Here is a 19,846-nt window from a genome sequence, read left to right as displayed (position 1 = left end):
CGACCGGCGACGACTGCAGGTACTGCGCCGGCACCTTGCCGGTGAGCGTATCGTCTGTACACGTCGGCCTCCTGTGAGGCTGTGACAGCCGCTTGTTGTCCTCCTGCTCCGGCGCCATGTAGCCTCCGAGGCGGGCAGTGGCGTGCGCGGGCTAAGGAGTGCCAGGTTGAAGTTGGCGACACAGGCGGCGCCGTCCTTGTCGAGCAGGACGTTGGTGGGGCACGGTGACGACGGCAACGGCGGCTACGGCGGCGTGGCGCCGGTGCCGCCGACATCGAGGCGGTGGGACGCCGCCGACCCGAACACGATCCTCCGCGTGCTCTGCCACCGCGACGACGAGGTCGCCAGCCAGTTTCTGAAGCGCACGTTCCAGCTCGCCGAGCGACGATGACGCAAAAAGCTTCGCGTCGTCTCGTCTCCAAGCTCATAATCTCTGAATTAAAACCTCATAATCTCTCTCGAACGAACTGTGAACCCAACACAAGTATGAATATCTAAAACTTTCTGGCACGGATCTAAAATTTTCAATCTTGATGTCATTCCTATAGTTGCATTCGAAAGTTTTCTACTGAAAAAGCTTACGATACTTTTTTAGCAATTCCCTATAACTCCCGCACGCTCCTCATCCCCAGTCCCCGCCCTCTCGCTCCGCCTCCTCTCACACGCCGCTGCCGCTCCAGCGCCCGCCGCCGCCGCCGATTCGGCGCCCGCTCCCCGCATACGGGCCAATGTAAAGACCGAAGAGAAGGGGGGAGAGAGAGGAGGAAGAAATGGAGAGAGATGATATGTAGGCCCCATAAATTTTTTTTTTGTCTGAATGACAAATGGGTCCCGCACATATATGTTTGTTTGAATGACACCTAAGCGCCACGTCAGCGTCACGTGGAACAGATACCAGGTCAACAACGCCACATAGACGCCACGTCAACAAAACCGTTCTTCAAAACCACCGAGGAAGTCAAATTACAGCGATTTTAATAGTTAGGGGTGTTGAGATACCCAGTATTGTGGTTCAGGGATACGAATCAGATTCGGCCACTAGTTAAGAGAGTCAAAGTGAACTTATTCCTTTCGGTGGACACCAAGCCCTTCATAAAGAAGGCCACATCTAGCTCAGTTGCAGCCCAATTCGATGGATGCGTACAACAAAGAAAACCGTAGATGAAGTCACGAGCAGCCAGATGATTTGATCGATCCCCAAATTATCTCTCAGCAAGAGGCCGTGCGCCGCGCCGCCGCCAACGTCGCCACCAGCATGAGGCCGTGATCCGCCAAACACCTTTCCCAGGTCACGCCCTCGCTCCACAACCCTTTCCCAGGCTCAACACTAGCAGCCGCCGCTAAGCCACCATGCCGCCCTGATGCTTCGTCGTTTGCGCCATGCTGTCTCGTCTCCTCGTCGGTCCTCTCCCAGGTGTCGCCCAGCAGTGACTTGACGGCAGCCGTCGTCGTCCCATCCATCGCCGCCGCTAGCCAGTGTCGGTGGCCTGCCTTCGCCTCCCCAAGCCGACACCATCCTAGCCACTGCCGCTCCTAGCTGGTGTTGCATTGTCGTCGTCCATCGCTAGCGCCGGTGGCCAGCCCGCCATCGTCTCCCCTAGCCGGCACCTAGCTGGCGTCGGTGGCCAGTCCCAACTCCATCGTCACCGACTCACCGTCCACACCTGTCCCTAGCCTGATGCTGTGGGTCCCCGGCTCCCCGCTCACCTGGCGAGTCCCTTGCAGGGCCTAGGGCGGGTGGGGTTCTTCACCCGACAAGCAATGCGGGGCGGGGGGCAAATGCGGGGAGCGGGGCCGGGGCCGTTCTTGCCCAACTCGGTCCCGTCCCACCCCGTTGCCATCCCTACGCACAATGCAAGCAGCATCCGCCATTCAGGAACCGGAGAAAGGAGAGGACGAAGCCGCGAAACTGCCAAAGGCCGAACACCTGAGTGAGTACGTCAGTAACCTGACCGTGCCGCGGCCGCACGAACGCACGCGCGCACGCACGGGAATAATCAAATCATCTAGATTTTTAGAGTCAAACACGTACGATCACCAGGGCGCAAGGCGCGAGCTCATCGCTACTCTCAAGTCTTCACCGAGCTCCACCGAGCTTTTCTTCTTCTTCTTCTTCTTCTGTGTGCTTCCAGTGCATCATCTCTCGGATGACCACGACGACTGCCACGCAGTACGACAAGGATCATCATATTCAGAAGAAGCATGCCGCGCCATGTGACCCGAAATCTGAAAATGTAAGCCGCTCTCTGGTTGTGATGTGATTGATATCTATCCATATCCGCTGTTGATTACACTCTGCCATGCCTATGCCTATGTCCTCGACACGTCGGTGGCACGCATGGAAAGAAGGTAAGGTTGCCTATGGTGTTTAGTTTACGGTGAAGTTAGAAGTTGGTTGAAAATTGAAACGATATGATTGAAAGTTTACGTGTGTATGACAGGTTAATGTGATAGGAAAAATTAAAAGTTTGAATATAAACTTTAAATCTAAACACAGCTTATGTACACTTGCTTGCACGGCGAGCGGCCACGCCTAGCATTTGCCTCGCATCGCATGTGCATCGCGCCACATTCCTATGCCCTTGATGACTCAGCCGGGAGCAATAATTTACGCCGGCCTTGTCACGGATTTTAGGCCAAGAATCTTTTGGAGCACGAACCCCTACCGAGATCTAGGTGGTCAGCATATGTGACCAAAGTCTCTGCAGATTAATAGTAGTAATGCCATGTTACAACTTTGATGTTTCATGCTGTCGCTGATCAAGTAGTAAATTAAAGGTTTTAGGCGCACAATTTCACATGATTCTCCGGTAAAATCGGAGCGTTAGGACTTAGGCGTTAGCCATTAGGGCAGTGACAACAATCAGTTAAAAGATCAGACGGTACTTTCTTTACTTTGTTATATGAGGATACACGTGCGAAGTATACCGGACCGGAGGCTCTCTGCTCCAGAGCAGAGGGAAGTGAAAGGTGTAGATATCTGAAAGAGGATTTGCTCAATTGTTCTAGTAGTACAAGATAATTTAGTGTTGTTATCTGAAAAAGATGTGTTCATTGTTGAGAATGGCACAAGAAGTTTATAGATACGACTTGATTGATTAGGTGACGGTGCTTAATTGCCCTGCATGTTGATTTGGGTTCGTTAGTGAAAAGGGCATCACAGAAAGGGTAAATCAACATTATTAGATCCTACGTAGGACGGTAGGAGACCATCATATGAGGATTAAGTAGGAGAACTTTAACAAGCTCGTTATTAATATTTGACGGCGCCCCTTTTGATGAACTTATATCACACCCACGCTACCTATGCATGATCATTGTTTAAAGTTCTAAAGTCACCATTAAACTATACTTAAAGGCAATAGTCCTCGCATGCTCAAGCTACGTACTTGAGTTATTGTTTTCCCTTTTGGAAAAGGGAAGTACCTGAGTTGTTGTATATCACACCTAAACGATCGAACCAAAACCAAAAGTCCATAAGCGTGGTGCTAAGCTAGCAATCAACAACGCACAAGCAAGCATCATCTGTTGAGGTATATACGTTGATTGTGGTCCAAATTATGATGAGCCATCATGTTTTCCAGCTTTCTTTGCTAAGTTTACATGATCGTCATCCAATGTTCTTTTTTTGAACAAAAATGGCTGTACCAGTACCCAAAAAACTGAATTTTCTAATTATTTTCAAAACCCTTTTAATTTTTAATGTTAGATAAACCCTTATATAATTTATTTTTAAAATTTGAACCCTATCATGCCACAACATTTTTAAAATTTTATAATTTTAAACCCTTATAAAATTTGTTTTATCCCGCAACGCTAATTAGACCGGTGTGGCCAAATAACATTGTCACACTAGCCAGACCGGTGAGGTAGTGTTATTTTGCCATGTCAGCAGATTAATTAACAATTTAAAAGATTAAAAAAAAACTAGCCAAGTTAAACAAACACGGACATAAACGTCCATCCAAGCATGGGCCGGCCAGCACTAACACAGATTGACGCGAATTCAGCACGGACACTAACCCTTCTACTTATCGCGAGACGCGAGCTACAGCTCTTCTAGTTATATTCCGTTCCAAACCACAAAACGCTATCCTGACTTCCTGAGACGTCCCAGATGACCCCGACACCGACTACGTACGTGCTACACCCACCATGCACCGGGCCAACAACACACACATCACATCCACTCCCGACCACCGTGGCGGCAGGTGCAGCGCACACAGCGCCGGGGTGCGCATCCCCCCATCCAAACCCAATCCACTCCACTCCAACACCACCACACCAGCAACCGGTTTGGTGTCCCACTCCCACCTCGCACGGGACGGGAGAGAGCCGCCCACCCGCGCGTCGCCACGGCGCGCACGCGACGCCGCCCGTCCGAACCGCGGAAATCCATCGTTTTCTGGCCGTCTTTTTTTCTCCTCTCCCCGGGGGAGAAAAGACGCGGCCGCGGAAAGCGGAGGCAGGCCGAGCCCAGCGAGGCGGTGTCGGGCCATGTTTTGCCCCACGCGCCCGCCCGCCCGCCCGCCGGCCGCGGCCGATCGACCCGACTACCCGAGCGACCGCCCTCTTTTTCCCACCGGGTCGCGCCTAACCGTGGACTGGGACGTCTCACCACATCACATGCCGCGACCCCTGTTCTCTGAGCTGTAAGCCTGTAACTGTACACTTTTCTTTCTCTTCTCTGTACCCGTTTTTTCCAGCTTTCAATCAATGCTTACGATAACCTCGAACGCTGATCATGTTACTGTAACCATTTGTGGAGTTGGCATCGCTGCAATGGTAGGACATGATCCGTTGTTTACGTGCGTTGTAGATTACAGCAGTTCGTCACGTACCATCCAAAATCCAATCCACCACGGGGGTAAAGATGGCCACGAAGCACGGATTCAAAGCAAGAGACCAGAGTAGATGAGCGATGCCGGTTGCTGAGAATCGATCGAGGTGTTTGTTCGGCGACCAGAGCTGCCTTTCCGATGAAGAAAAGGTGGATGGGGTTGGAGGACAGTGGGCAGCGCGCGGGCGCGACACAGCGAGCATATGATTCGCGTTTTCGTTCGGTGCAGATCCACTGAACCAAATATTGAATAATGGAATTCGAAACCAAACTGTAACCTCAAAGCTAGCATGATGCAATGGCGACAGCTGAGTAAGCTGAAGAGGTACACACGTAGGAAAAAAAAGATCTTTATTAGCAGATTCAGAAAATGACAGCTCAAATCGATCGAATGGTACCGTCTTTTTCCCGCCGATTTAATTACAAGGAGATCCTTGGGTGGTTGAAGTAGACGACCTATGAATTGGGGACAATACATTAATAACGACACACTAGCCATTTGTATCTTTAATATATCAATCCATGAACAGGGAAAAGGTACAAGATGCCTGGGTAAACCTTCGACTGTGCTCGAATCTATTTGTCACATTGAGCTTAAAAACCGGTTATTTTCACCTTCAACTTTAAAAACCGGAAAAAATAGCACCCTAAACCATCTTACATGGTAGTTTCTGAACTTGTGATGATGATAGTGGAACTATGAACTTCAATCATGTACTAAATGACATCTACATCATCAACAAAAGCATGTATAACAAAATTAGAGTATAACCTAGAAAAAGAACACCTTAATTTCAAACAAAACATTAAAGAAAATGGTGCAAGATGCTACCTATCCAGTTACGAAGTTAAGGTGCAAAACAACCAGTTTTGTACTTCAGGTTGGAAAATGGACTTCAGGTAAAATTTAAGTGCAAAAATAGACTTAAACTAGCAATAAAAATAGCCCATGTTGAGAAAACTTGTACTTGCCCTTTCCAAGATGCAGTCGACAATATATTAGTAGTACTTGTATTGTCTATGCACAGCCTCCACACCTAACAGCTCAAAAGTACCCGCCCTTAATCTGCCACATCAGGACGAAATCATGCAGATCTGCATCTCTGTACAGAAATTCCATCCTCTCAATTAAAACGCATATGCCCCAAATCGAACAAAAGAAAAAAAAAAAAAGAAAAGAAGAGGGGAGAGGAGAGGGAGCGGCGAATCGAAGCGAAGCAAGCAGCAGCAGCAGCAACTCGCGCTGTTCATTTATTCGCACCAAACCGAAAGGCGAGACGAGGCGAGGCGAGGCGCGGTGGCAGAGGCAGCCAAACCAACTGACGGACGCGAGCGAAGCGAAGAAGTTCTTGAAGTTGAAGCAGCCGCCTCGCTCGCCTCGCGGCCCTCGCTTGCCTAATCAGGAGGGGGGCTATCTCTTTCTCTCTCTTTTTTCCTTTCCTTTCCTGCGTCCTTGGGATCCGCCCGTGCGATCTCGCCGTGGGTGGAGCGCCGCCGTCCATCCGTCCCCATGGATCCCCGCAGTCGCGCGGATCGCGGCGAGTAGGGAGGGAGGAGGGGAGGGGAGGGGGAAGCGGGTTCCGGGAGGAGAGGCGTCCTGCTCGAGCAAGGAGCTTGTGGGGGGAGGTAGATGGACGCGAACGCGGGCTCATTCGTCGCCGTCCGCCGGCTCGCCGGCTCCGAGCGCGCCGCGGGAGCGGCCGCCTTCCACCACTCGTCTTCGGGTACTCTACTACTACTACTACCTCCCTTCTCCGATTTGGCTGTCTCCATGCCCGAATTGTGGCTCGTGGTAGCGCGGAAGCTCACCATGGTTTTGTGCTGCTGCTGCTGCTGTTGCTGCTTCGCGCGCGCTCGTCGGTGCAGCGGAGGTCGTGACGGGGTCGACGGCGTGGATCGGGAAGGGGCTGTCTTGCGTGTGCGCCCAGAGGAGGGACAGCGACGCGCGCCTCTCCTTCGATTTGACGCCAGTTCAGGTGATGATGGCTTTTCCCTTCTGTGTGATTTGATCCCCACAGTTCTGCTTCCATGGTGCTAATAATACTGTGTTGAGTTCTGGGTTCTGTTCACAAATTTTGAAAGTTGCTTCTGGTCATCGCCGAATTCATCTCCGAATTACTATCCTTACTCTGATTCTCGCGTTTTATCAGGCATGTCCTGCCTACATTTTCCATGCTCGCTTAAATGGCTTCAATTCTATTTTTAACATAAGTATTCCAAATATTAGTTTACTGTTCCGTACCATACATGTGCGCCACAAGATAATGAGTTTTTGCATGTGTTAGTTGAAAAAAAAAGTGGAACAGTGGAAGTAACAATTTTCATTTTCTGTCCCAGGAAGAGTGCCTACAGAGGTTACAGAACCGGTTAGAAGTTCAGTATGATAGTTCAAACAGTGATCATCAGGTACTTGTTTTTGGCTGATACACGACACCTAACTGTTGGTACATAGGACTTTTGATGTTCCATATTTTTCTCTTTTGATGAAGCGGGGGTGCCACAACTTTATATTAACGTCCAGAACAAGATATGAGTTGGAAACATTCTCTAAAGTTGAATAACCAGAATTGATTCAACTGAAAAAGTATGATTAAAAAAAAGGTCCGTACATATGTGGAATTTATGAGGAAATATTAGATGTTAGTAACTGAATATATTTGATTTCAGATATTTGTAGAGGCAATAGATTTTCAGGATGTAGACAGTCTTTTGAGGTTACAATGCAACAACTTTGGTCGTTTATTTTGTATTTTTTATTTAGGCCTCTTATTCTCAGTGTGGCTTATCCCTGGAGAACTAAATCCTTAACTCTTTTGTGAAGTTATGCATGGCAATACAGAACTCCAGATCATGTGTGATTCTCCAGTATTGTTCATTTCTTCTTGGAGATGACACTTGAAAAATGTTGGAATAGCTACTCGATGTGACACCTCACATTTCTTCAATCAGGAAGCATTGAAGGACCTCTGGCGTGCTTCTTTTCCTGGAGCTGAGCTTCGGGGACTAATATCAGAACAATGGAAAGAGATGGGCTGGCAAGGGAAAGATCCATCTACAGATTTTAGGTATTGGCTTTTCTCCTTCATTCCACCCTTTTGTCAGTATTTCGTGGCTAAAATAGATAAGAAGAAATGTATTGTCATTACAGAGGTGGAGGCTTCATCTCCTTGGAGAACTTAGTGTACTTCTCCAAGAACTTCCCAGTAAGTTTGAATCCTTGATTCCAAAGATACTTGTACCAGCACTGATGATGACTAACGAGTTGAGATTCTTATGTACCCCAGTACTTATGTTTCAGTATAACAGCTATAATCTACTAGATCCGTTTCTGGTTATAGAGCATTTAATGCTTACCTGAAATTAATTTTCACCATTTCTGGCTGTACAGAATCTCCTTACTATGAAAAAGAAATGAGGACCGTTTCATGCATCTGGTTGGCCAAACATAAATAATCCACAGTACATCCGACAAAACAGAGTGCTGAAAATGGTTCTGTTAAATACTTCCTCTGACCCAAAATAAGTAACCACCTTACCACTTATTGTCTAAATTATGAGGGGAGGTAAATGACTTAGATGCCCCTTATTAATTGAGGGATGTATGTGCGTGAGAGGGTAGTTGGGGGTAAAATGGGAAGAAATTTGAATTAGAAGTAATTAATGACATAAGTGGTACTCCAAAGTGATCACTTAATTTGGGACAAATTTTGAATCCAAAGTGGTCATTTATTTTGGGATGGAGAGAGTAGTATATATCGGGTGATATTAAATGTTATTCATACCTTCAGGTTTATTACTACTCAGAGTTACCCCATTAACCAATTTACCTTTCCATGCAGAAATCTTTTCAGGAACTTCTTCGGAAGCAGAATGGTGACCGTGCAATTTGGGAGTATCCATTTGCTGTGGCTGGTGTAAATATAACATTCATGCTCATCCAGATGCTTGATCTTCAATCAGGTTTGTTGACCAAAAGTTCTTTGCTTATCAGCTATTGGATGATTGGATCTATTTATTAGACAATACTAGTTCCTGCAGAGTTGTTGAAACGTGCTAGAAATTCATGTTGAATTGACACTTCACTTCGATTTCCTCTGCAGTTAAACCAAGGTCGTTCATCGGAGCAGTTTTTCTAAAGCTACTTTCTGGTAAAGCCTATGTTTCATAATCCCTTAGGATCTACAGGAGATGCTTATTGTTTGTTTCTTTTTTGAACCTAAACTGAGTCATGCATTTGTTCCTTTGCACTCCATTAGTGACCTGTGATCAGGCTTTAGGGTGTATGATTGTACAGATGTTGCAGCTACAAGAATTTGTGTTTCAGTATATTTTTGTTATATAAACCAGCTCTATTGATTTTGCAAATAGATGACTATTGTGTTATGACTATTGATAGTCTACGTTTGCTAAATTCACTTTAATGGTCTAAGGTATACCACACTAGTCATACTTCTTGAAACAGACAACATATATTAGATTGGTGAAGGATTTAGTAATAATTCCCTGAATATTTGTTTCATATTATAGTGCTACTAAAATTGATTCCAAATTATAGTGCTCCTAAAATCTATTTCAGTATAGTGTTCCTAAAATTGATTTCACCAATTTTTGGTCCAGAAAATGATCAGGCTTTTGACATTCTCTACTGCATAACCTTCAAGTTGATGGATCAGCAATGGCTTGACATGCATGCCACTTACATGGACTTCAATGTACGTTGTCTTTCTATCCCAATTCTAGTAGCGTCACACCCTCACCCCTATTGACCCCCTTTTTTTTGTACGAAAATCTTCAGAGACAGACAATGGTTGATGAAATCACCCATCCGTCTTGACTTAAATTGTGCTACTAAAATTGCAGACGGTCATGAAGTCCACACGACGTCAGCTAGAAAGGGAGCTCTTGCTTGAAGATATTCAGCGGATTGAGGACATGCCATCATACAAGCTTTTGGCCCGCTAGCTAGTAACTGAACCATAACATGGCTACGTGCTGCAAGGCTTGAGTTGCATAAGGGTTGCAACTAGTGCCCACAAACAGTGTGAATTCCAAAACGCAGATGCACTTGTTTCCTCTCAAGTTTAGGTACTCTGTTAACCTGTCTCCAAATTACAAGATAGAGGTCTCTTGGTCATAGCACGCCACGTAGGGTAACTGAAGTGTCCGATCAGCTGCCAGGGCAGAGTGTTTGTAGGTTGGGTGTTTTGTTGCAGTTTGGTTGATGCCCGTCATACCACGAAATGAAGTGCTTCTAGGTTTTCCTTTTTCCTTTATAAACAAGAGGCTCTTGTGAAAGCTAATCTGAGTGTCTTCTGTAGTGTACCATATTTGCATAATTGATAGTGTTCAGTTCTCCGAGTGTGCAGAAATCATGCTAGCTGTTTCTGCTAGCTCCGCAATGATGCAAATCTGTTGTTTCCTTAGTTGTCCTGGGGCATGAAGTTTGTTCCTATATAGTGCAGACCATTTTTGTGGTACAGCACGCCTTTCTTGATTGAATGGATTCTGAGTGCTCATTTGCTGCTTGCTACTGCTGGATTGAACTGCTCTCCTCAAACAAATGAATGCAGAGCGAAAAGATAAAAGATAAGGGATTCCAACAACAGGAAGTGGACAAACCATACTAATCAACGAAGAACAAACTTGATATGTGACTTAATTCTGTTCTCAGGGGTCAGGATATGATATCATATGACCCTGCATAAAGCTGGAGCGTGCCTGTGCTTCCTAGGGGTGGTGGTGCTTGCCTCTGCTGCCGGGCTCAGCCGTTCAGGACTTCAGGGGTGGCTACTCTTTGGTCGGTCCAGACTCCAGACACTGCAGGTAAAGCAACAGGTCCCCCAGCATCCATGTAATTGTTGTAGCATAATGTATGAGCGACAGAATGCGTATACACTAAAGCTGGCAGCTGCTAATACTAGCTCATCGTTAAAAAAAAAACACTCTGAAAATGACTTAAAGAAGCCGTATCTGTTGTCTGGATGTTGCGTTTTTCTACTAAACAAAATGCATAGTTAGAAGAGGAACGCTATAAAGAAAACTGAACCCTCGATGGAAGAAAAAGAAACACAGAAGTGATGATCAAGCAGCTTATAGTTGCACTGGTAACCGTAAACGCGCTACTAGTAGCTTTGTGCCGGCTATGCTTCTACGATTCTTCCAACCAAACCTCATACGAGCAGTTAACTAATTCCTAGCCTGGATATTCGGTTCGCTGTAGATAATCCGGGAACATGTTCTGCAAAAACGAGGACTTGATCCAGAATAGCTCCAACAGTTACGACAGTTTCCATGCATTCTTGTTAGCCATTCCAATTTCCAAGAGATTTTTTTTAGGACTTCCAAGCAAAAAAAGATCACTTCTTTGGCACTCATATGCCCTACAGTACAGGCAAAATTCACGATGTAACCTCCGTCAAACAACGATATCCAAATATGCATAATGTCTAATGAGGCTGAATAATTTTTGCTTACAATGTCCAAACAAGCTTCGATAAAATTTCAAAGAAACAAAACAATCTTAAAATTTTAAAATTCTCTCCCCTATGGGGATCAAAGAAAGCCGGCCGGCCGGCCGGTAGTGGTGCTCTCTGTCGTGTGCCATCTTATGGTGGATTTGACATGTGTGCAGTCGCGAAAGATCGCAAGAGATCTGGTCGCCTCCGTTCGTCGCCGGGAGCCATCGATGGCACGAAAGGCATCATCATGGCGAGGAATCTCTGGCGAGCGTTAGATTTCTGCCGTCTCCTCCTCAGCTGATCTCTGGTAGTGATACCGTTTGCCTCAAATAATCGATCGATTTTTTGAGTCTTACCAACCCTACAACGTTGAAAGAGCTGGGCCCATTGTCCTACCTCAGCTACCAGTAACTATACACAACAAATGTTCATGTCTCGTGATGTCGATATGTACAGAACTAGAGAAATGATATTAGCTGGCCGTGTGCATTTACATTAGTCCAGCATGGGCCAATTTACTGTAGCAAACTAGCTCTAGCTAGCTAGCTGGGCTCGAACTATTTAGCTAAGCAGAAAGCTTCTTTTTTACACTTAAAGATGTACTTACTTTTCATTCTTGTGGTAATCAGTTGAAGTAAGGTGTGCGTGTCTGTGAGTTGAGATGCTACAAAGCTGCGTGATCACTTGCTGCAAACTTGCCACTCTAGGTCATTGAGCACCCAGCTCACTCAAACCATGTTCCAATAATTTTCCACCTAAACGTTGATATAATCCCCTCAAAAATAAACTTTGATATAATCCGTGCACGCACTCCGAGTTATTTTTGTGAAGCAAATGAACTAGCTTGTGGAGCTCCTCTCCTCCTATGCAGGGAGCTCTATAAGCAAGGTGAAGCACCGTGGAGGTGACGATTGATCAGCTATGAAAGACTTGAGCTGTCAAGATGACACCACGCGCCCAGTTCCGGGTTATCCTTGGGCAAGTTCGGTAAGGAGGCTGGTGGACAGCAGGACGGAGGAGGCCTCAGCCAACACGTGGGGAATTTGCAGCGGGATAGAGGGTTAATTTTGGCGACGAGGTGCAGTGGAGGTCCTGCTGGTGACAGGATTAAAAGTGGGCCGACAGAGAGACGTTGGTCCGATGTGGCATAGGCCGCGTGCAGCCAACGTTTGGATGGTGGTAACTAAGATGGTGGGTGACAAACCATATGTAGATAGGGTTACAGCGGTTCTAGGCGAAAGCCTAGCCCAGCCATTCACTAGGACGACAGTGAATATACCCTCGGGTGTTATAACCCCTCTGGAGATGCTATCGAGGTATCTCCTTCCTCACCTTTCTTGACGAGAATCTTCGGGTAAAAACCACATCTAAGTTTCTTAGACGGGTGACAACGACGTCCTTAGCATCACAACCTCCGTGGAAGCATCATTTTGAAGACTCGGCTCTGTGGTTGTCTGAACCTAAACTCCAATAGCAGGGAGTCATGTAGCCCCCCCTTTTGGATTTGGCCAAGGAGCAAATGGCGGATGCTAAATTTGGGCCGCGCGAGACAAAGTGAGGCAAAATGATTATACAGGTTTGAGCCGCTCAGAGGCGTAACACCCTACTCCTATTGAGTTTGTTTTTTTAGAAACACAGTACAAACGCAGGTGCTCACAACGCGCACACACACCCTACCCCTATGAGCACCTCCGGAAAACTGGGTCGGCATGTCTTGAGATTGACGAAGTCACCACAGGCGCCTCGCTGTCGACGGGTACGTCGCCTACCACTGAAAGAATAATTAGCCGTAAAAGCGAGCACCCATGTCAAATCTATGATTTGAACCTGGGTGGGTTGGTTCCACCACAAGGAACCAAACCAGTTGAGCTACACTCACTTTGCCCTATTGAATTTATTTCGTTGCTTGGGGTTCAAATCTTAAAGGAAAGAGACTTAGCAAACTAGGGCTACTTTGGTTTGATCCCCTACTTCTGTGATCTTGGTCCTCCCTTTATAGTCTAATCCACAATTGCTAGTCACTTACAAGTGAGTCCCATATACACAGGAGTTAGGTAGGGTTAGTCGTATCACGTGCTGACAGGTGGGGCCTTCTATTTTCAGTGTCCCGTCGGAGGAGCTGGCATGATAGTGGACAATTGCCTTCTAGCTCACTGCACCCTCAGCGCCGATGCTGTGGATGACATGACATGCCATGCATGGCCCGAGTTTGGTGACGAGACTGTGGATGACACCTACCAAGCTCACTTCTCGCTTTGATAGACATGCGCGCCAAGTCATGGTATGGCTAGCCAATCGATGGGTTAAGGACCCACGTCTCCTAACAGTCCACACCCCCGGATTTTTAGGAGTGATGATATGTCGCCCGTCACCTGCCACGTGCGACCGCCGGATTTGTATTCGGCGCATTGATTAATAATGCAAGATCGGGCAGACGATGTGCAGGAATGATGAGTCAAGTCCAGTCATATTAATGGCACCCTAAGTCCTTGAGCAGCCCATGGATGGTCAAGCTCAGGGCATGCTCCGTGCTCAAGCTCTGCTTCGTGCTTGGGGAACCTCTGTGTTCGGGGCCTGCTCTTCGCATGCGTCCTGAGCACGGGGCGCAACTAGCCAAACCATGGGGGCCAGGTCCTTGGCTCCACTCGCGGTTGATACTGTTGAGCGATCTTGGAGGCCCTTGGTGCCCTGAGCAACTGGAGGTGGGGACTCGGGTTTCCACTTTTTCATCATTGGTGTTATTGTAGGCCCGATGACAATTGGCCATGCACTACGGTGCCGGTTTGGTGCTAAGCCATTCTTAGTGATATGTGTTTGTATGGTTAGCTGTGGTTATTGGTCATGTGTGCTTCAGTATACAACAAATCTTGAAAGCCTTCTGTTGACAATAGTGTTTTTGGTAACTTTTTCCCCCTCAAACTCAATAATATTTGAATGTCCTCTTCTTGGGTCATCCCGGTAAAAAATAAATTATTCGCAAGTAGAGTACGAAAGGGAAAAGTCTTTTGTCTCTAGAGGGGGTGTTTCCATTTCTTACATGTCATTTAAACAATTATATTTTTTAAAAAATAAAAAGATACATTAATACGTGATATATCATTATACATAGGCATGTAAATTCAAATTTAACCTCTACGATTGTAAAAAAGGTTTTCTAACATGGCTCTAAATACATGCTGTGTAGGAGTTAGAGTTTATTTTTCTTACAACATGTGAAAGTAAACTCTAAATTGTTGGTTATAAAATAATATATCATATATTAATCCATCTTCTCATTTTTTATGTCAAAGAAATAAGGATATCTATCCTGTCTACGAAGAATAGGCCCAATGTACACATCACCAAATGAATCTGCCCCAGCAGAGCGACCTACTACTTGTGTGTGCGTATGTGTGCAACTGCTCACGTGTCTGCTACGTAGTAGTACAAGCAACATTAATTTCCAACCCGTATTCCCGGTCGGTGCGTGCACGTCAAAAGAGAATCACAGGTACACACCTCCGAGAGAGAGACCTGGTATCTGGCCGATCGAGCAGCAGATTCGATCGTCCATGTCATTTAATTTGACTCGGAATCGGATCGAAACGAAACGAGAAGCAGGTGCAGGTGCCGAGATGACACACATCCACGCGCGCGGGCACATGCGCACCGCACGGGCTCGTTTCCTCGCGGAAATGATGCGGTTTTCCTCTCTCCGCGTCGGTCTGATCAGGCGGCAGCGATACGGGGCTAAGGGCCGGGGTGTGAGCGCGCGCGCCGAAAGCCTGTTGCCACTCTGCACTGCATGCCGCGCGCGGCACCGCGTCAGTTCAGGGTTTGTGCTTAACCGCGTGCTGGTCCTCCACGGGAGAAAAAGTTTACGGGTTCGGCAGGGGTTTCAACCATCGATCGCCGCGTGCCTTGTTGCCGGGGACCTGTACATGGCGAACCGCGCGGCGACTCGATCGATCGTGCAACGCATCCAGCCGTATTGATGTATTGTATCGTGTCACAACGACACGAGCCCGCGCGCAGAATCGAATCATCGATGTGTACAGGAGAACACACATGCATGCGTATACTGAAGCTCGTGCTGATCAGCGCACGCGTTTGCCGAAACAACACATCGCGGTCGCGTTCTCAGCTTGATCCCAACCTGGCTTCATGCATGATCGAAAAAGGTAGTAATCTGGGCCGAAGGGCCAAATTATCATCATTATTCTCATGACAGAGAGAAAGAGATCAGTGGTGTTGAGACTTGAGAGTCATGATGTCTCTGATCACTAGGCCGGTTGTGTGCGTGGAGAAGCAAGGGCGCAAAGACCACCATTTTGGAGGGATTCGAGTGGCCCATTGTACCACTCAAAAGCAGGAACTAAATGCCATCGAATTGAACAAACCAGGAATGCTAATTCACGTATACACACTAGCAGACGAAATCGTACGCGCTGGGTTAGGGTTTCGAGGGTCGGGTGTGGGGGGTGGCTATGGGGAGGGAGAGTGGGGAGTTGGGGTTAGAGGGATGACCTATGAGGTGGCGGACCAGCGGTGGGCAATGGATAAGGCGGGGTCAGCAGCAGGCAAAGGTTCGGGGTGGGGGAGGGGGGGATGAGGCCGGCTAGCCAGGGTCATGCTAGCACATTGATGACTTTCGGCACCAGCGTGGTCGAGACGATGACATTGTGTGCACGTGGGGTGGGGGAGGTGGCGGTGGAGGAAGAGGGGCAATTCACCAGAAGGAGGAAGAAAGGGCTCGCAGGAGAGTTGTCATCGTCGCCATCGCTTGCTCCGCTCCGCTTGCGTGCACTAAGGTTGAGAAAGAGAGAGGAATAGATAAGGTGGAGAGGGGGGAGATAGTAGGAGGTCATTGTGTATGACTTGTCCATCTCTCTCACGCGCATCGAATAGAATTCCCTTGAATGAACTGCGGTCTAATACCAACGGATCAACCCGCCGTGGACCTCTATATGCTGGTGGGTGCATGTGTTTATGTATGTAATACATGAATGGATTTTACAATTTTGGAGAAGGTACTAGGAAGTACTAAGATAACTGGAGGTGCTAAATTTACATATAGATGAGAGAAGTATTTTCATCCTTAGACCCCTTCATTTTTTGTGCGCCATTCAAATAATTATAAAAAATTTAACATGATAGATATTGTGATATATCACTTCGCAAAAATGAATGTTTAAATTCGACCTACAAAACTTATAACAAAATAAACAAACAAATATGTTGTTTTTTACAACTTGTATGTCAAAATTTAAACGTTAAGAGATATATTACATATTATTGTATCTTATTAATTTTTTTCACGATGATAGATGGGGAACCAACACATTTAGACTTCTGTGAGCCAAAAAAAGAGAGTCGTGCTTGACTTGATGAATCGAGCCAATTCTAGCATCAAGCTAAATCCTTTAGATGCACAGCTCGGTCGACACATCCAGAACTATCAAATACAAAAGAACACATCCAATCAATAATTTCATGTTCCTCGAATCAACACATGAAGAACAAACAATAACCCCTAGATCCCCATTTCAATAGATGGACGACATATCCCATTCCCAAAATCAACGCATGAACAAGAACAGCATTCAATAATCCCCCAAGTTCTACATACACCTAGATCTAGAGGCGGAGGGATGCAGGCGGCAAGGTCAGAGGCTAACAGGGACCTCCAGGCAGCTGGATCCGGTGACCCCCAACCTCCATGCTGCTAGATCCGCTGCCCTAGTCACTAGGGAGAAGAGGAGGTCACCAGTGGTCCATGATGAAGTCTTGCTAGCACCCGTCATCGTTACTGCCGATCTCGTGACGGTTAGATCTAGTTGCCACCAAGCTTGTGGCGGCAAATCCATTGGCCTGGCCACCGGAGTCCAGAGAGAAGGAGAGGGAGAAAGTGAGGGGTTGTGGCAGCAGTGGTGGAGGCGAGGAGAGGCACTGAGGCAGTGGCGGTGGCAACGAGGGTGAGGATGAGAGAGGAAGAGAGAAGTGAGGGGAGAAGGAGAGAGAGGTGGAGGACTTGAAAAACCAAAACGGGCTCGCTCGGCTCCAATCCCAACATTGTCGGTTTTCTTTAAAAAATACGTTGATATCAGTACTGATGTACTTACAAAAATGTCACATATATTATTGGTGTTAAATTTTTAATTGAGCAAAACTTACAAAGGAGTATATATAAATACTGATCTTTAATTTTAGACCCCGCGAAGGACCAGAGAAGAGAGCAAAATTAATGCCTTATATACCGGCGCCACAGATAATATGTTCCCTGTCAGGGATTCTGTGGTAGAGGAACTAGGGTATGTGTCTATTGATTCCCTGCTCCTAGACACATAAAACAAACGGAGAAGACGAGATGACGAGAGCTTGGGACAACGTATCTGCAGCCTTCCTTGTCGCTGCACCCTAGATCAGGCAAAAACCGATCACGCAATAGTAGTTATGCCTATACCATGCTATCTCCCAGCTGCAAAATGACATAACCATTTCCCCCCATCAACGCGACAGGCCGCCGGAGAGGCCGGCCGGAGCTGCGAATGATTCCGATTGGCGATGGCAACAACACTAGCTAGCTAGCTGCTAGCTAGTACGTACGTGCACAGACACACACGCACGCGCACAGAATAGTACGTGTTGTCCATCATACCGTTCGCGTTTCATCGATATCGTCTCTCGTCTCGCTTTCATACGCGTCGATCTCCTCTTGTCCCCTAGCTTTTGCCCCTCTTCTCCGTGTATATCTCCGTCGTCGTGATCTCTCTGCATATGCACAGTGCTACTATACCCATGCATGCATCAGGGATTGATCAGGGCGCCGCCACTTTGGGGTTTCTATTCTTTTCTCGCACGCCGCTGCATCCGCTGATGATGTTTGGGACGGCAGTAGTAGGCTCGCGCGCGGCTGCTTCTGCTACTACGACATACTATTCTGCTACTACATCTCGTGCATGCTTCTGCTGTTCTCTGCAGCGCTGTATAGTACAAGCTCTTTGTGTCTCACCGTTTCTAGGGCACACCATGCGAGTCCTTGGGGATTCTGTGCAAGTACAGCAGGGAGGAGTAGTAGTAGTAGTAGTGGCGATCACATGTCTCTGCCTGATCACGTCTTCATGGACCAACTATTTGGATATATTCACGCATGTGTCAATTGTCATGTGTACTCATGTGTGTGCTATACTCAATTTGATCATTGCATGTTTATGTGCATGCCTTGCAATTGCATATTCTTTTTTGAATTGGAGATCGCTGCTATGATGGCAGATGAATAGTAGTGGCCCAATTGGAGGCCCCTGAAGAAGAGGCTTTTGCAGCAGGGTGCAATGATAGGAATTCCCCTCCATTTCGCCTGCTGCAATCCCCGTGGCTAAGGCCGTGTTTAGTTCTTCGGCTAAAACTTTTTTAAGTATACAAACACACATTTAAAGTATTAAATATAAACGAATAATAAAATAAATTACAGATTTCACCTGTAAACCACGAGACGAATTTATTAAGCCTAATTAACTGTCATTAGCAAATGTTTACTGTAGCATCACATTGTCAAATCATGGCGCAATTAGACTCAAAAGATTCGTCTCGTAATTTACATACAAACTGTGCAATTGGTTTCTTTTTTCGTCTACATTTAATGCTTTATGAATGTGTCTAAATATTTGATGTGACATTTTTGACCAAAAATTTTTGGATCTAAACACACCCTTAATCTGGATACATCAATGTGAGTGCCTGCAGCAGCTAGCTAGCAGCAATTTGTTCGGTTTGCCAACATCTTTTGCAACCCCCCACTTTTAGTTTTTTTTTCTCAGTGAAAAATCATACTCCCATATTTACCCGATTTTTAAGTTCTTTTTCTTGGAAAAGATCAGTACGGCCTCGTGAATCCTGCATTTCTGCGGAAGCCGCATCATTGCACTGCATGCATAAGCTTATTTGTGATTATATCCACTTTAGAGAAATGCATGTTACTTCTGACATTTTCAATTAAATCGCCACCCAAATATGTGTTAATATAGATATTTGCCAACTGAATACTCCCTGCCGAAGAATATAATAAGGACATCTAAAGTTCAAAATTCGTTTAATAATATTCTATCCGTTTCAGGTTATAAGACGTTTTTTTGACTTTGGTCAAAATTAAACTACTCTAAGTTTGACTAACTCTATAGAAAAATATAGTAATATTTACAACACTGGCATAGTTTCATTAAATCCATAATTGAATAAATTTTCATAATATATTAGTCTTGTGTTAAAAATATTATTTCTTTTTTCTATAAAATTTGTCAAACTTAAAGTAGTTTGACTTTGACCAAAGTCAAAACGTCTTATAACCTGAAACGGAGTGAGTACAAGATATCCTCACCTAATATAGTTATCGTTATCTTAACCAATTACAACTTTCACTTATTTAATTTCCTCAACTATTTTCTATCACAACCATTTCTCACCTAAACCATAATCTCTTAAAAAAAACTCCATATGTTCTTATATTCCTGAACAGACTGAGTAATAAACGCAGACCATGTTGGTTTGACCCTGCTGAGTTATCTGTATACCT

At 46.1% G+C, this 19,846-nt stretch overlaps 1 protein-coding gene across 2 annotated transcripts; it reads left to right on the top strand.

Annotated features, from left to right (window-relative positions):
* Positions 1-6,119: 6,119 nt before the first annotated feature.
* On the top strand, positions 6,120-10,193 carry LOC4330174 (uncharacterized). Of its 2 annotated transcripts, none has more exons than XM_015767101.3 (9): positions 6,120-6,564; positions 6,707-6,816; positions 7,178-7,246; positions 7,790-7,905; positions 7,989-8,043; positions 8,680-8,800; positions 8,941-8,988; positions 9,458-9,552; positions 9,701-10,193. In XM_015767101.3, the coding sequence occupies exons 1-9, from the start codon at positions 6,471-6,473 to the stop codon at positions 9,800-9,802; spliced, it is 810 nt and encodes a 269-aa protein (XP_015622587.1). In that variant the 5' UTR covers positions 6,120-6,470; the 3' UTR covers positions 9,803-10,193. The 2 variants fall into 2 exon arrangements, with proteins under 2 accessions (XP_015622587.1, XP_015622588.1); XM_015767102.3 differs by having other exon boundaries at positions 9,636-10,193.
* The last annotated feature ends 9,653 nt before the right edge of the window (positions 10,194-19,846 follow it).

This window comes from Oryza sativa, chromosome 2, assembly GCF_034140825.1.
Source record: "Oryza sativa Japonica Group chromosome 2, ASM3414082v1".
NCBI lineage: Eukaryota > Viridiplantae > Streptophyta > Magnoliopsida > Poales > Poaceae > Oryza > Oryza sativa.
The sequence above is the reverse complement of the archived record's forward strand: the minus strand, read 5'-3'. Positions and strand labels throughout refer to the sequence as shown.

Coding starts and splice junctions, on each gene's coding strand:
- LOC4330174 (XM_015767101.3), top strand. CDS start 6,471: ATGGACGCGAACGCGGGCTCATTCGTCGCCGTCCGCCGGCTCGCCGGC. Junction 7,906..7,988: donor GATCCATCTACAGATTTTAG/GTATTGGCTTTT, acceptor TTGTCATTACAG/AGGTGGAGGCTTCATCTCCT. Junction 8,801..8,940: donor GATGCTTGATCTTCAATCAG/GTTTGTTGACCA, acceptor TTTCCTCTGCAG/TTAAACCAAGGTCGTTCATC.